General features: G+C 40.3%; 1 protein-coding gene across 1 annotated transcript; it reads right to left on the bottom strand.

Moving 5' to 3' along the window:
- Nucleotides 1–1,852: 1,852 nt before the first annotated feature.
- Nucleotides 1,853–13,190, bottom strand: pgm2l1 (phosphoglucomutase 2-like 1). Its single transcript, XM_030777788.1, has 14 exons — nucleotides 13,092–13,190; nucleotides 11,040–11,207; nucleotides 9,414–9,520; nucleotides 8,440–8,524; nucleotides 8,062–8,145; nucleotides 7,519–7,712; nucleotides 6,786–6,975; nucleotides 6,274–6,371; nucleotides 5,948–6,128; nucleotides 5,491–5,584; nucleotides 5,185–5,314; nucleotides 3,039–3,228; nucleotides 2,644–2,777; nucleotides 1,853–1,955 (listed from the first exon to the last, which is right to left on the bottom strand). The coding sequence occupies exons 1-14, from the start codon at nucleotides 13,188–13,190 to the stop codon at nucleotides 1,853–1,855; spliced, it is 1,857 nt and encodes a 618-aa protein (XP_030633648.1).
- Between the last annotated feature and the right edge of the window lie 4,678 nt (nucleotides 13,191–17,868).

Raw genomic sequence — 17,868 nt, 5'->3', positions numbered from 1 at the left:
AAATGTCATATTTCTGGGTAACCTCACTGTGACAAAGTAATACAGAACCTCAAAAGATACCAAATGACTAAACGTGTACTGATAACAATAATAAGTTCAGTACTATGGTAAATTTCATCAAACGCATAGAACATGTCCACCCCCCCCCCCCCCCCCCATGACATCGCAGAAAAAAAAATAATTATACGTATGCCAAGAGACAGCGATGCATTCAAAAAAAAGAGAAAAAAAAAGTCATGTGAGGGGGGGGGGGGGGGCGACTTAGCAACATTTGCCCAGACACCATAATTTTCCAACCCAAAAATCTTTGAACAAATACAGACCACTTTGGTTTCTAAAAAAAAAAAACTGGACAGAAACAAACCATTTGGAACAATTTTTTTTTTTAAAACAAATTTTGGGGCTTCTGAATGAGATCAATCTGTCATGTGCCCAGTGCTATTTATTTTTGTCACGCATTGTGTATTCTTTCTTTGTGATTTTTAGCTGCTGAACCCTGCTGTGATTCGACACTTGGAATTTTAACCTGTTTTAACCCTTAAAAAAAAAAAAAAAAATGACAATGCCTTCTTTTGCTTCAACACTGACACCTTGTGCATGAAAATGAAATGAGGATCAGTATCAGGATAACACCAACACAAGCTAAGACACGTCGGAGTATATAAGGGCAGAATATAAGTGACGTGATCGGAAATAACCCTTTTAAACTGACTGAGAACTATCGCATCCCCTGAAATCCACTGTCTCATTATGTGAGGCCCTCTCTCTAGCTTAGCTATGGAAAAAAAATAAATAAATGGTGATATACATCTTAATAATCACACAGTGAGTCAAGACTTTGCATTTGGTAAGCACTGTAGTGACTTATGCGAAGTACCCTGTGTGTCGGCATAAGCAGTGAACACTCTGCACAGTAACACGAGTCAACTTCTATTGATTGTCACAGCAGGTGGTGCATAGCATGAAGAATGGAGACAAATGGGGTCAAGTGCAATGCCACATATGTCCTAAATAATTACCCTAAAGCACACATGAAGAGGTGCCATCATGAGCAACACACACACGCGCACACACACACACACACACACACACACTCATAAATACATGTCCTCCTAAGCACACAGATACATGCACACATATACACAGACACACACTTCATAAAGTAAACAGCAGCGGTATGGAAAGTGCTCTATTGCAAGCCTCCTCAAACTTGGCCCTGTGGGTCTGAAGTATTACTGTTTCTTTCCTCTCACCTCATAATTAGATGCCAGCTATTTATTTTGAACAGTGTGTGTATGTAGTTTTCAGGCAACTAGAGACCACACTGTTTAGCGAACTGGAAAACCAGCAAGACTCCAGACTTCCAGGCCTTAACAGGAGGAATCCCGCACTACTGGGATTATGGATACAAAGAATGAACTGTCCATCTTCCGGTAATGAAATCTCTTAACGACCAGTCAAATCCTCTTCTTTACAAAGGGAGAACAACCTAATGCTTTCGCTACACAGATTTATCTATTTAAAGAAACAACTTGTTTAAGTTTGCCCAAGTCTGAGCCTGAACCTGTGTGCATACGGACCTGATTGTTAGAGTACATTCTACTGTGATCAAGGTTCAGCTGAAAACACCTAAAATGTATAAATTAAAACAGCTGGAACAAAGAGTCAAGCAGCTTGATTAGGATTGCTCGTCCTAAAAAACCACTAAGGAACCAGTGATTCAGCCTGAAATAATTTCACAGTGAGAGATAACATTCATAGGATGTTCACAGAACTTACACTGACAGGGCACTAAGACCAAATTTTACTAAGCCCATGTGAATGACTACTTAACGGAAGTGTGGAACACAAACTACAAGGACCGTCGAATGAGATTGTTCTTTTCCGGTTCCAAAAACTCCTCAACAAGGGCGTTTGACACTTTCTTAAGCTCCTCCTCGAGAGTTGAGATGTCACTGCAGGTCCAAAAAGGAGGGGGGAAATGGAGGGGGACACACACACACACAGATACACAAAAAAAAAAGGTCATTGGTATGGATATTAGCCACATAGAGAAAAACATGATAATGCCATGTTAATCTGAAAACAAACTTTTGTTTACTGTCAAGACACTAAAGAGTTTATGCTGTATGCTAATATGCCCTTAACAAGACTCAAAACATTCTGTGAACCTGAATGCTGCCCCATCATCCTTCAAAATCTAGCATGATTCATCACTACATATGGAGGTGTGTGTGTATATATATATATACACACACACACACACACACACATATACATACATATATATATATACATACACACACACACACACACACACACGTGTGTGTGTGTGTGTGTGTGTGTGTGTGTGTGTGTGTGTGTGTGTGTATATGTATATGTATGTATGTATGTATGTATGTATGTATGTGTGCATCAATTCAAGTAGTTAAAATCGCAGCCTCCCCCCTTCAACTCTTAACTGAAGGCTGGTTTTTTTTTTGTTTTTTTAATTTTGGGGGTATAAGTGTGTGGTACTAGAGACCACATTATCTAGTTGACTTTAAAACTGGCAGGAGATCTGCCCCCCCACACACTGGACTTGGGGCACACTGGCACTGTAAGATGCTGCAGGGGTGAAAGTGTGAGTGCTTATGCAGAGACCTCTTTCCTGGGGGTGCACAGAACTCCGTGTAATACTTGATTTTGGGCTCTGTGCCACTCGTCCTAAGTGTCGCAACAATGCCATTCTGAAATGTGAAGGTGATCATCTGACTACTTCTTGACACAGGCAATACCTGGAAAGAGAGAGACAGAGAATTATTTTGATTACTATTATTACTGTTGTTGGTGGTGGTGGTAGTGGTGTTAATTTAAGAACTGCACTACGCTTCGATGAAGCACAGTTTGGCGAGACGGAACATACTCAACGGACAAAACAAATAACAACAACATAATCATAATAAATAAAATTTCTACTCTTTGTTTCCACTCTCCAATTAAGTTGTTAACAGTTTTTTTTCCTCTCTTATCTCCCACATTCCAACGCAGTGACGTACACATTTTTTATCAGGCTGGCTGCTGTCGTATCCCGTGGTCACGTCTCTGATGTGAGTGATGCAGTATCCACTGCACGACTTCGGATAGACGTTTTCTCCTTCAAAGTTGCGCAGACGACTAAATATTCTCTTGACCGTGGGCGGGTCATTGCAGATGACGTACGAGGTTTTGGAGATGTGGTAGCCATAGCTGCAAAGACATATTGAGGAAAGGGAACAGAAGGAGCAGGATTAGGTAAGGTCACATTTAATGTTATCTACAGACACAAAAAGGAGAGGAAAAAAGAAAAAAAAATCTATACATATTTCTGTATTTCTCGATTTCTCTCTCTCTCTCTATTATATAAATGTGTGTGTGTGTGTGTGTGTGTATATATATATATATATATATATATATATATATATTACATAAACATACATACATACATACATATACAGCGCATTAGGTAGGTTTTCAGACCCTTTCAAGTTTTCTACATTTTATGTTTCAGATTCATCTTACAATGGAAATCGATTCTTTCTTCTGTTCCCCCCCCCCAAAGGTGCACACACTATACTCCACAACGACAAAGCAAAAACAGGTTTTTGGAGTGTTCCGTTCATTATATTAACAGTATTCATGAAACTGGATTCTTATGCATTCAACTGAATACATAAGTTTTCAGACCCTTTGTTATGACACTTTCAACTGAGCTGTGGTGTATCCTACTTCTATCAGTGGGTCTTGAGATGTTTCCACAACTTGACTGGAGTCCCCCTGTGCCTAACTAAATTCACTGGACATAATTAGGAAAGACACACACCTGTCTATGCAAGGTCCAACAGTTGATGGTGTATGTCAGAGTGAAAACCAAGCTATGAGGTTGAGAGAATTGTCCATTGACCTGCGAGACGGGATTGTGCCAAGACTAAGATCTGGGGAAGAACAAGAACTGAAAGTGCCCAAGTGCACAGTAGCCTCCATCATTTTCAAATGGAAGAGTTTTGGAACCACCAACAGTCTTCCTAGAGCTGGCCGCCCAGACAAACTGAGTAAATCGGGGACGATGTGCCTTGGTCAGACAGGTAACCAAGAACCCAATGGTGACTATGAATGAGATCCAGAGGTCCTTTGTGGAGATGTGAGAACCTTACAGTAGGACAACCGAGCAGCAGTGCAGCACTTCACCAATCAGGCCCTTATGGATAAGTGGCCAGGCGGAAGCCATTGCTCACTAAAAGGCAAATGACAGCCCACTAGGAGTTTGCCAAAAAGAGCACCTGAACGACTCTCAGACCATGAGAGGCAAAATCCTCTGGTGTGATGAAACGAGGATTGAACTGTTTGGCCACAATTCTCAACGGCGTGTGTGAAGGAAACCTGGCACTGAATGTCACCTCATTAATACCATCCCTACAGTCAAACACAGTGGTGGCAGCATCATGCTGGGGGCAGATTTTTCTGCGACAGGGACTGGGAGACTGGTCAGGAAAGAGGGAAAGATGGATCCAGAAAAATACAGACCAATCCTGAGTGAAAACCTTTTCCAGAGTGCTCAGGATCTCAGGCTGGGGCGAAGGTTTACATTTCAACAAGACAACGACCTGAATCATACTGCGAAGAAAACAAAAGAGTGGCTTCGGTAAAACTCTGCGAAAGTCCTGGAGTGGCCCAGTCAGGGTCCGGACCTGAACCCAATAAAGCATCCCTGGAGAGACCTGAAAATGGCTGTGCACCAACGCTCCCCATCCAGCCTGGTTGAGCTTGAACGATTCTGCCATGAAGAATGGAAGAAACTTCCAAAAGAAAGGTGTGCCAAGCTTGTAGGATCATTCCCAAGAAGACTTGAGGCTGTCGTTGCTGCCAAAGGCACTTTAACTGAGTACTCAGTGAAGGGTCTAAATACTTATGTAAATGGGATATTTCAGTTTTTTTTATTTTTGATTAATTTACACAACACTCCAAAAACTTGAGTTTGCTTTGTCATTGTGGAGTATTGTGTGTAGACCAGTGAGAAAGAAAATGAACTGAATCCATTTTAAGATGAGTCTGAAATAACAAAAAAAAATAAACTACACTGTATATGTGTGTGTGTGTGTGTGTGTGTGTGTGTTTATAAATTATATTATAAATGTTTCATATATATACAGGGGAGGACAGACTCACATTTCATAGATGTGTTCAAGTTGCTGGTTGAGGGTAAGGTTTTGGTTGTTTAGGTATGCAGCCATTTCTGCCACGACAACTGCAGCACTGACTCCGTCCTTATCAGGCAGCATAGTTCCACACAGAAAGCCTGAAGCCCAAAGAACAAAATTCACAACACAATTCATTTCCAAAGCATGAGGAGATCATTGATTTTTCATTGTTTAAAAGGGAAAATCAATGTCATGTTTTCCAATTGTTTTCACTACACCAGCTCTTTCACCTCAGCGAACGTGTCACAAGGGGTAAACGGAGAGTTCCACTCACCAATGGACTCCTCAAAGGAGAATATAACCTCATTTCCTGTTTTTGTCAACTCGTGAATTTTGTTGCCGATCCATTTGAAGCCTGGCAATGTTTCCTGAGATGGAAAAGTACCATTTTTAACATGAAACGGGTAACTGACTGTCCCTGCCATGAACAAGTCTGGTCATGTGAACGGAACTGCATCAGCAAAACTGAGTCTCAGTAAAAATTTCCCCCAGCTGTATTGAATAACACACTCTGGCAACGTTCCCAGACGAGCCAACAACATAAAAGAAAGGTGCTATTCACTGTCAAAGCTATAATAAAAATATCATGGCAGCTAACCTGCATGTTTTCAGTGCTACGTCACAGAGCCAATTTTGTCACACTCAAATCAACTTCTGAATCAGAACACAGTGTAAACGTGCTTAAAAATGTCCATCGGGCGACTATACAAATGAAACCCACTTCTGCTGACCTCAAAGTGAAAGCCCTCGATCCGTGCAAATGCGCTGAGGATTTTGGAGGAGACTGTGGTAGCCAACATGTACATTCTTTTAGTGTCTGCTGGGTCAGGGTGAGATTCCTTCCAGTTAAAGAGCATCCACCAGCCTAGCAGAGCAGCCAGCTCGTTACCTGTGAAAACCTTCCAACCGCACCTTGAAAACGCACAAGACATTGCAGGACGACATGAAACGCTCAGAAGATTTATGCTTTTATAGGTTTTTTTTTTTTTTTTTTTAAGAACTCTGTTTCAAGGCTTAAACAAAAATTTTCTTCAATGTTACTCCAAAAACAACTTACATTGAACACTGCTCGGCAACCGCCAAACGGTCAGCATCGGGGTCTGTTGCCAAGACAACCCTGGCACCCTCTCTCTCGGCAAGGCGAAGGGAAAGCTCCTATATCGTCATGGTAACAGGAGATTGAGTTGTGGACAACTTTTGGCATTCACTCTAATCACTGGTGTTTACCCTTACACAAAAATTTAAGAGCGAATGGTTTTCATCTTTGAGAGCCATATATGTTCTTAACAGTAGGGGTTTAAGGAGATCATTGAACGGCTGAGCCCTGTTCATTTTCAATATATTCAAATTATGGGATGAAAAGCAATGCAATTCAGGGACGAAAAATAATCACAGAAAGTGTGCATGATTTAGACTACAGTGTATGGATTGGATTTTGATTGATTCTTTGGAGAGACTGAATTACATGTGACCTGACCAACACAAAGGTGGCATCAGCATTTCAGCACTGTGTGTGTGTGCGCGCACGTGTGTGTGCGTGTGCGCGCGCGTGTGTGTGCACGCGCTCACCAAGACAGACTCCCCTTCTTCAGGGTTTGGACAGCTGACTGTGGAAAAATCTGGATCTGGATCCTGCTGTTCGGGGACAGGGATAGGAGGGGGAAACCCAAAGGCTTTGAACGCCTGCTGGACGTAGCCGTGTCCAACTCCATGAAATGACGAATGCACAAACCTCAGGGGAGAATTTGCATTCAGTTCTCTATGGGGGGGAAAAAAAAAAGAATAAAATAAAATCATTTTAAATGTGGAATGTGGAATAAATTAACAGCAGAGTCCAGTGGTTATTACAGTCATTAAACAGATGACTATAGTATGAGGACTGAAAGTACTACCAAAATTAGCCACTAATTTCTTTTTTTTTTTTTTTACTTTTCCCACAGGATTGTCATTCAAACCCCAGCCACCCGTTTGTCTCAAGGGTCCTTTGACATCAGACCAGGGAAGAAGAACTAGAACTTAAGTTCATTAGTTTCCCACAGAAGAACACACCATTAAGAAGTTAAGATGAACTATTACACCACCGAGATGAGGTTAAAAAAAAAAGGCTAACCAGTGGATTCAACCAAAAAAAAATAAGACATTATTTATACATGTGTGCATTATTTTACCATGTATGAATGCATGCATATTTAAATGAGATGGTGCAACATTAAAAGCTTGGTCAGGGTGTATTTTTTTAAAAGCTCGGCGTTCGTCAGCTCAGATCAGCACCACTCTGTCGCCGCTCTTGTGCAGGTGATACCTGTGGAAACACACAGTCCTCAGCTCCTCCATGTACCAGCAGCTGACGTCCCCTAACGGGTCTCTGCGTAGGGGGCTGCTTTCCACCAGGCTCTCGTTCCAGGAGTCCGGCCAAGGCTCCGTGCTCTCCTCGATACACCGGAGGATCTCCTTATCGTGCGGAGAGGATATCTGAGCTCCATTCTGCCAATAAACCTGAAGAAAGCACAGGACAGGTAAGCTGATAAGAGGGGGGTCAGGTTCTCCGACGAAGCAGCATTCCCATTAAAAGGGAAAAGGACGTTTTTATCAGTGATAAACCACATCATCTCTCCCTGATGCACGTAGCGCTGATAGTCAAGAAATGCTCTGGAGTTCACACAGGAGAGGGATGAAAGGTAATGCATAAAAAAAAACGAGTGAAGTTGATGTGTGAGGAGAGTTGTGAGAGAGTTAAAAAAAAAAAAAAATGTGAAAATTAGAAAAAAAAAAGAGGTGTTTTTCTATGCTGACGTTAGCGTTACAGGACAGTCAGGAATCCAGCGAGAAGGACACGGCTGCCCACCTTGTATCCATTGTCCTCTTTACGGTTATGAGAAGCCGTAATCATCACTCCTGCAGCAGCCTCCAGCTTCTTCACAGCATACGGCTACATGAGGACACAGTGAGAGCAGTCAGAGTCACAGTCCAGGGTCAGTGGAACTCAAAGCCAACAATAACTGCAATTCCAAACGATGATTTCACTGGCTTTAAAAAGGGAGGTTGTAGTAATATAAAAAAGTACACAGACAACATGTTCGGCCAAAACACATGCCTGTGAGCCCGTTCAAATAAGTTCTATGTGAGTCAGAACAAACCTTCAAAAACTGAATTTCAAAAATCAAATGCCATGATTAAAAACTACACAAATAGTGGAAACTGTGACTCTTATCGATGATCTTACCACAAATGGGGTGGGTACATATGTAGAAAAGAGGTAAACAGGAATATCTTTACTAAGCAAGACAGCTGCGGTCAACCTTGCGAGCCTGCAGACAACAAGAAAAAGAAAAATTAAAAATAAATCAGAAAACTGCAATCCAGTAACCTTGATACACATCATTTCTTGTTAGAAGTGCGTACATACATTCTTATGGTAAAGATCAGTATTTTAAAACATTGTGCTTAATTCCATGTCCCTCCGGTTCTGCTATCTGGAAATGGTCTAGAAATGCTTTCTCAGCAAATACGCATAGTGTATAATCTGTGTAGAGAATCCTATAGTAACCAACCATGTCCCGTTGTGCTACTTTAAATGTAAATGTACATTCTTCATCAGAATGCAGGGTTTCATTCCCCCCCCATGCAAAACCATTGGAGATCTGTGACGTGTAAACCTTCCCACAGTCTGTCACCACCACAGGAGAGATTACATCACTAAGAAGGGAGGGTGTTACATTTCAGTTTACAGTAAAGCATGCCGGCGAACAGTTAGGCTCCACAGGGTGCTACTGTACTTCTGTGACCATTTGTTACACACAGCAAAGTCTTCTAAATATATATATATATATACACTTGGACATTTCAGAGCAGTCCCCAGAATAAACTGGGGGGAGTGACAGACAGCTTAGGAGAATCAGTGCCATAGGCCTGATTGTGCGTAACATTATGAGTCGTGTGTAAGGGTAAGCCGCGCCAGGGTCAAAATGTCAAAGGTTATTCAAAATGTTAAAGGTCTAAACTTTTTCGAGCTCCTACGCGTGGGAGTACCCCCCTGAATGACAGCACGTCGCTGGGTGCAGTGCAGTCTACTTGAGTGTCTGACTGGTGTAAGGGGTTTTCGGTTTGGGACGAGTAAAAGCGTGGACCGGGAAAATGGGGGAGGGACAGGGGTGGGTGGGAGAGAGAGAGAGAGAGAGAGAGAGAGAGAGAGTCTACCTTTCACTGGTACATCCACTGGTCGCTTGTCCACGCGTGTCATAGCCAACCACCACTCCTCTGCTTCCCAGGTCAGAGAAACATTTGGCTAGGTATTTGTACATGCCCTGGAGTAAGTGTTTTGAGGACATGAACAGCATTCAGTAATTAGACCACTGGCTTAAAAGAGTAGATATGTTGGTGGACAAGTATGACATCAAGGGTGTGTCCCAAAATCTACACAGGCAGCATTTTAATTCATCAAATGTGTGCCCCCGATACAAAGGCTGTCTCAAATCCTAGACAGATGAAATATGTCCCCTACTAAGGTACCATACAATGCAACGATCAACTTTCTTGAAAAACTTTCATTCAAGATATCTGACAGAGGCAATGAGGCAATCCATGATGTTAACAACAATCCATCTCTTTTCAGCCAATATATGATGTTTGTGTCTTTGTCTTTAAAGTGGACAAATGTTGTTTTGTTTACAAGTTTTAGTTGTCGATGCTCACTTTGCATTTTTCAGTACACGAGGACATTCATAGATTAGCATGCTGGGTAGCTCTGTGACCTCAGGCTGTTGTTTCAAAAGGCCAACTGACTAACCTTAAGCTAACCTGACTAACCTCAGGTTATTACTATAAGCACTAACCGTCCATGTAAGGGTAGTATCGGTTCCATGGCCAGCACATTTTGACAAATGCTTATGGCTGAGCTGAGCAAACACTGGTCACACGCAACATGTGGGAGTGATGTAATGGCTGTCGAATTGGAGCATCTTGATAAGCTATCTTTTAAGATTCCGTTTTGGTGAAAAAGCTACCTATTCAGGCAGTAGGGAGCAAGGCAGCTCACGTAGACACACCCCAAGTGTTACCTCAGCAAAGGTGAGAAAGGTAAAACACTGACCACTCATTCACACTGAAAACTCTCTTTCATTCTAAAATGCGTTAGACACACTTGCACCGAAGAACGCTCGGTTGGCCTGAATCCTTTTGCGTTTAACACAGTAACCAAACTGTTTTATTTACCCAAAACACGGGAGCGATGCCTAAAGACCCCGGAAACCCTCCAGCTACTCTTGTTCAAGTGCAACAGCGGGCTCAGCCTAATCTGCACAATGCAACAGTGAACTGTTCACAGCAGGAATTCCAAAAGTCCATCTCCGAGAGGCCAAGGTCACGCAGCGCCTCGTCGAAACTCCAAGGCAATCACTCGGTTCGCACTCTCTCCAAGATTTCCAGATATCGATTGGCAGCTGATCGAAAGGTCAATGCAAATATCCACTTGCAAGTTAAAACAAACAAACAAACAAACAAAAATACGGAACTCTCGGATTGATCGTGACATTCTCCTTCTTCAGCTCTTCACCTTCAACCCAAAAAAAAATGATCATTCCCATTGTCTGCTTCAACTTATAGCCTACTATCTATAGTCTCAATAGGCCAGGTAAGCCTCTGAGTCACAGTTTTAAACTCATACCATTCCTATGTCCAAAGGTCTTTTGGGGGCAATATACATCCACAATCTCACAGTTCTCTGGTATCTTTATCCCTTGTACTAAGAAAGTTATAAAACAGTTTTGTTTTTTTTATTATTCACATGTACCAGCTAAGCCTATCCAAAGAGAGAACACGGCTGACCTGAGTGGACTGGATCACCGTGAGGTCATTGATGCGGGAGAACCCTGCCCCCATGGCCGCCCTCAGCCCCGCGGTTCCAAAAGACATTCTAGAACATAGCCTTCGTCTGAGGTCCTCCACGCACCCATCTTGCACCAAACCCTCGATCTGAGCTCTTGTCAAAGGATTCTAGAAAGGGAGAGAAAAAAAAAAAAAAACACAACACAGGATAAGGATAATGATCATAAAGCTCCTCTACAACATTTGCAGCTCACTTTAAAATAACAGCAAAAAAAAACAAACAAACAAACAAACAAAAAAAATTCCACACATCTCTCTTTAAAAATCTCTTAGCAGAACGTGTGTGAGTGTGTGTGTGTGTGTATGTGTGTGTGTGTTTGTGTGTGCGTGGGTGGGTCTGCACAATACAAACCTGGACATGTCTCTCAGTGTCTGGTTAGCACTATGGAAAATATGTTGACAGTTAAGTCAAACAACAGCATCAGCAAAAGACTATAATGAACTAGTTACAAAACCTTTAGATGCAGACCTATTTTTAATGAGGCCACAGGGGGGGGGAAAAATCCCAATTTTGTGTGTCCTTTTGCTCAAATTTAATCTCAGTACCTCTCTGGGATTACTGTATAATCCTAACTTCAGACAAAATGTATTCATTATCCTCAGACTGAGTGACAAGAACTGAACAGGAAATGTGGAGGAAAAATAAATAAATAAATAAAATCACTACTGCTTTTCATGAATATCCATAAAGACTTAAGCCATCTTTTTAAGGTATAAATTGACTGGGTCTGATAGTAGTGGTGTCCAAGGGGGTGGTAGACTGGATCTAAAGACCTTCCACTGCTGGACGGCTCTGACATTTAAAAAAGGGGGGTCAGCCAGATCTAGCCTATGCCGTTCAAGATCATTAAAAAGACCCTTTCTGCAGCTGAGTCAACGCAGTGTTTGGGTGACACTGTGTGAAAGTCACTGCCTTCATGCAGTTAAAGCAACCTTATCAAAATAAACACTGTTTTACTGTGTACTGTGATACCAATTTTAGTCTGAAGGACACAAAAAAATTTAAAGAAGCATAGTCGAAGCAAGTCCTTGCTCACCCTGTGAGTTTTATGTGAGTGTTTTATTTTTGTATTTTGGCTTCTGTCCTGTGCAACTCAATGATTCACAACTGATAATAACAGTCTGCCCTCTCAGTTATCGGCAAGGGAAACTCGGGCCTGATTTCAAAATAAGCCAGTTTGCAGGAAAACTGATACCACGTTATGTTATGGCAGAACAGCTGGGTCTATGGATGAATTGAATTGTTTTCAATATAGGCCTAAGATGCAGTTACTCAGCAGTTCTTTCTCATCAGTCCTCCAGCACTGGTGATGAGGCAGTACTGACAGCTACACTGGCTAAGTTTGTAGAGCATGCATGATTTAAAAAATGAAAGAAAAAAAAGGTTCAGAGATAACTCTAGTTCACATTCAAACTGGTATACCAATACCTGAGATCTAAGCACAAATGGTTGCCAACAAAGACTAGGATGACGGAGTGTTAACCTAAACACAAATCATAATCTATTTTCCTACATCATAATGACTGTATATAATCGGGATATAGCCGTAGCGAGAGCTCAAAAAACATTAATAAAAGATCAGTTATTTCCTTAGTCGTATGTGTTATGTTCTGCAGCATGTATGCAGCATGTGACATTACACTGCAACATGCAACACAGGATCCTCCGAATGGCTTCTGTCACGACTGAATCAAGCCACAATAAGTACGGTGCTTAACTTTTGTGACGAAATTCATCGTATTGTTACGATAACGTCTGTGCTGTCAACCAGTTTGCATCTTTAAACTGTAACTTATACACTGCACCTGGCGAAGAATTTAAAACAAATGAGGCAATTACGTAATATTCATCAAAGCACACTAGAAGAGCCAAACGGAAATTTACCCGCGGTTTTCACAGCTGTTACGACAACTGAATAGTTACATCAATACAACATCAACCTCTGGAAAGTGCTCGAAGGTTCAAACAAATCCGCTAGGTGACACACTAACCTTATCCCAGGTGATCCACTGGTTAATCGCCTTGTCCAAAACAGGGTCTCCAGTACCAAGGCAGTTCAAGTTAGCGTCGAAATCTCCATTTGACCCCATGGCAGCCTCTAAATTCTGCCGGGAGTGATTCTTCTCTCGGCTGTTTTAGGAGCTCTCGGTAGCAAGCGAATTGTAGGTTAGCGAACGTGTTCAAAAAAGCACGCGCATTGATAATGACGTCGCTGGTTTTACCATTGGGTCCCCATTTGCCAAACCTATTCCTGTGTAACTGATAGCCGAGCGCTTGATTGAAGGAAACCCACCACGACCGCACAAGCTAGTACTTCATGACTTGCCGGCTTCATTCTCTCTAAAAAGGGTCATCCCACTGGTCCCTTGCTGTGTTTTTTGAGACAGTCAACAGCCACAAAGGCTCGCTGTTTGCAGAACTGAATCAGTAACGTTGAGAATGATGCGCTTTGCTTAACTTCCTGACTTTAAAGACAACTTGCCAAAGCAAACCTACCAGAGGTGCCCGTTTAAGTAGTTATTAACAGTAACGTTATCTAAATTGTCGGTAAGCAGTCGTTTGTGAGCATAATTTAGCGCGAGCTGATTACTTATCCCCTGCTGGCTTTGGCTTGTTTCTCTGTTCGTTCAGCAGGTCCAAATCAATTCTGGGGTATCGCTGATACCCAAAGGAGCGTGAGTAGTTTCTCTCTATCAATCGCCACGGACCAGCTAGCAAAGCAAGCTAAAAACATGATATGCGCAGCTGCAAGTAGAAAGACATAAATTATCTAGTGAGGCAGCTGTTCTGACGTCCAGCAACTTATTCAGCTATTCCAACAACCTCTTTGCGACCGAAACAGTTCTGAGATCGTGCAACTCATTATCCAAATGAATTAAGCAATAACAACAAACTATCCATCGGGTCTTGCGGCAATGTTGCTTTCCGTTCAGAAACTATAGCGAATTGGACACTGGGAAATGTAGTCTTTGTAATAATTCCTGAAGCAACTAAAAAAAGCACTCCGAACGTTGTCTTGTGATGCAAGAGTTATGAACATGTATAAAACTATCTTAAAACTGTCTTCGTATCCATACATTTAATTCATACTTATATGAGGCAAAAGCTCTCACTCTCTGAAACTAAAGGATGTGTTGAAACGCATTGTTTACAGAGATTGAAATGTGCGTTTGAACAACGATTTACGGTAAACCCAGCAGCGGTCGGTCGGAGCAGGGGAAACTGTCTCTCGCACAGGTTTACTAATCTGTGTCTTTTTAGCTGCCTTGAAAAGGATTCTGGATTTATTCTTAATGTAGCCCCGTGGGCAGAAACTTTCACTTTTAAACATTTAAAACTGTAAATACAGAGAAGGAACTAATTAAAGGACTGAGGATCTTACTGTCTGGTTTATATTTAAAGTCATAGGGAGTTCGACTATTGGGGGTAATGTCCTCCATACAGACACATGATGAATTTATTGATCTGAACTGCTTTAAGACCCCCCAAAAACCTTCTAAAGAATGACTTTTTATGCACTTGGAAAGAGGAAAACAATAGATTATATAACTTAAAATTACCAATAAATGTGGCATAAACAGGGCAAAAATACAGTAGATTCTCCCTGGGCAGGCCTCAGATTATAGGGTCTACTGCAAGGATTTTGAGAGGTAACCATGTGAAATCAGTGATTATGATAGTACATCCACAGTCGAGTAGGTTTACCATATAGCACAGTATAAATGTGCAAAAAAATCCTACACACTGATAATTTTACCAACTTTTTTCAAACAATGGGTAACTTGTCCTGGCATAACTTTACAGAAATTAGAAAGGCAAACTCTCTCAATACTTTTAAAACAAGACTAAAGACTTATCTATTTTCTCGAACTTATGCATAATATAATTTTGATGTGACTTTGTTATAGACATGTAAAGCCCTTTGAGACAATAAATAGTGATATTGGGCTCTAAATAATAATAATTATTATAATAATAATTATTAATAATAATAATAATTAATAATAATAATGATTAATAATCATCATAATAATAATAATAATTATTATTATTATTATTTCAAATGATCGTAGATTACTCCTCAATCCTAGGCATTCTTGTTGTCATCCTCTTCACCTACATCAGATCTCCTGCACACATTAAATTAAAATATGACTGAAAATCATTTTGGTATCTGTGAGGAATAACAAACATTTTAGAACTCAAAAATACATTTAAATATGAGTTGCTTTTTCTCTGTAAGGTGACAATAAATTGTTTAAAATATTAATATAGAACTTATCATACATGATTCCGAAATGTTTTCTAACCTCTTTAGGTATGAAAAAGATGTTTATTAATAATAAGATAGTGTTTGCTCTGAGTGTTTGGGGGCTCTTTCCATATTCTCAGAGCAGACTCAGTTTAAAAGGTTTACAAACCGTGACCATGAATATTATTAACTCAGGCTGTTTGGACACCCCAAAAACAGTGAGTGAACTAGCGAACAGTGAGTGCTGATCAGTAGTTTTCAGTAATTCCTTATGGACAACGACCTGACTTTACAAACTAGGTCAGTAACTGGACACAGTTCAGTACATAAATAATTGATGCTCAACATTTTAACCGAGCAGTTTGGAAAATAATGCATTTTATTCTCTATCAGGTTTTTACATCACATGTTTAGTTTACTGAAAAAAAAGTTCAAAACTATCAACGGAGCTTTTAATTGCCTGACATTAAAATGAAGAGTAAAGTACAGCTCAGAAGACATTAAATGTCTGTGAAAAGCTATGGTTCAGCAAAAAATGTCCCTAAGTGTATGCAAAGGACTTTCAGAGAAGGAAAATAAAGGAGGGAAACAAACCAATACGAAAAAAAAAATTGACAACAAAAAGACAATGCCCCACATCCTCGGTAGAAATTCTCTCCAAAATGTTTCAGGAGTATTGTGCATCTACCAAGGACTGTTTCTGAATAAACATTTACATCATTTAAAGATTATAACTTCCACATCAAGGTCCACGGCAAAGGTTTGGTATTCTATGAGTATTCTTAACATGTTCATAACACTGCAGTGAAATCTTAGCTTTGAAATTATATAACAACATCCTGTAAATAATGCTTTTAGGACCTAACTGGGAGTTTAGCTGGAAACTGGTTATGTAACACAAAGATCATGGAAATAAATACTATTTAGCTTAAACATTTTGTCACAATATCAAGTTAATTTACACATTTGCATTGACTTTGCATAAACTTTCCCCTCTCTTTTGGTGATTACAATTTTGGTTACACATCTTTGGGCTCCAGTAGAAGCAGACCAATAGTTTTGTTGATGTTTTTGATTTTGTTTTTTTGGTTCTTCCCACAGAAAATGTCGTAGGCTGCGTCAAAATGTAAATGTAACTTTTAAATCAGAGAAATCAAACAATTGTTATTGTCGAATAAATAAAAAAGACTCCTAAAGGGTAGTAAAAGGTAATAAGGTGAATTATCTGTTTAAGTTTTAGGAACAGATTGTCATTTGCAATGAGTTTCACTGATGATTTTAAAAATCTGTAGCTATAACAGTTGAAAATATGCCGGTATGTGTGTAGATATGCCATATTATATGAAGTATTTTATTGTGTGCAGTTGTTTGAAATCGTTTGGCATACTGTTACTGTGACCAAGCTGAAGTTGAATTTTATGGTATGTCAAAGGCATGTAAACTAGTGGAATACAAAAAAAAAAAAAAAACTTTATATAGGACTGCAACTGTAAACCTTCAAAGAGATGAGTTAATTTTTTAGATCTTGTTTAAAAACACTTGAAGACCATACTGCTCTGTATATTTGAATTGATTTGGGAAGTTGATTGATATTTTGTTTGCTTATGTGGTAGAATAGTATTAACATGTGAAACATAATTGGCTATGTGTAATTTCATCTCATTAAAGTAAACAAATAAAAGCCATTTTTACATGAAAAAAGCTGCCATATGCTCTTGTCATTCCAGAGAATCCAGAGAAGTTTTCCTGACTTAGCCAGCATATTTGTTTTGAGACAACATGCCACTCTTGCTTCTTTGATATATAGCATGGACGTATGTGCTTTAATATGAGAAATAAAACAAAGAGATGTATTCACCTGGTTTCATCTCAAGAAAAAGAGGTGGCATTTCACATGAGCTTAACCATCCAGTCAAAAACAGAACAAGTACATTCACTGCTCTGTCAGGCTCTCTTAAACATTCTGTGTTTGGTCTGAATGGGCTTGTGGACCTCAATGTGTATTTACATGCCAACAGTAAAATAATAATAATAATAATAAAAAAAAAACCTTCATATGGAATTGTTTTGGTCATACATTTTTCCTCTACGTACGGTAATGTATATTAACCTGTTCTCATCTGCTAGACTCACTTCATAGAGACCAGCTCTTTTTTTATTGAGTCTTCAGCCCCTCTTGCCAGTCTGCTCCTGAACAGCCATGAGAGGGGCTAGGCCGGAATCAGAGAGAAGAAAACGACAGCAGTCAGACCGCGGAGAACTCACCTGAAATCCCTAAACTTCACAGCTCAAAATCGTACAACATATAGCAAGAGATTTCTACATTTGGATGCAAAACATTGAGGAATTTCATTTAGCTTAGGTTCTAGACAAGAGTCCAGCTCCACCCTTTTAAGTTTTAACAACCTGGCACAAGAAAGTTCAGCATTTCCTTCTTGAGGATTGCCCTTATTGACTGTATACACTACCCATCTTGGAGATGTAACAATGTGAGGCTTCATCCCGGTGGAGATGAT

The sequence above is a fragment of the Chanos chanos genome, chromosome 6 (assembly GCF_902362185.1).
Source record: "Chanos chanos chromosome 6, fChaCha1.1, whole genome shotgun sequence".
Taxonomy (NCBI): domain Eukaryota; kingdom Metazoa; phylum Chordata; class Actinopteri; order Gonorynchiformes; family Chanidae; genus Chanos; species Chanos chanos.
Note: the sequence above shows the minus strand (reverse complement) of the source record. Positions and strands in the feature narration are given on the sequence as shown.

What these genes read in the sequence shown, in the direction of transcription:
- pgm2l1 (XM_030777788.1), bottom strand. Translation starts at nt 13,190, where the DNA reads ATGGGGTCAAATGGAGATTTCGACGCTAACTTGAACTGCCTTGGTACT. An exon ending in AGTGGATCACCTGGGATAAG is followed by an intron (nt 11,208 to 13,091) that starts GTTAGTGTGTCA and finishes CTCCCTTTCTAG; the next exon opens with AATCCTTTGACAAGAGCTCA. An exon ending in GTTGCCGAGCAGTGTTCAAT is followed by an intron (nt 6,129 to 6,273) that starts GTAAGTTGTTTT and finishes TGCGTTTTCAAG; the next exon opens with GTGCGGTTGGAAGGTTTTCA.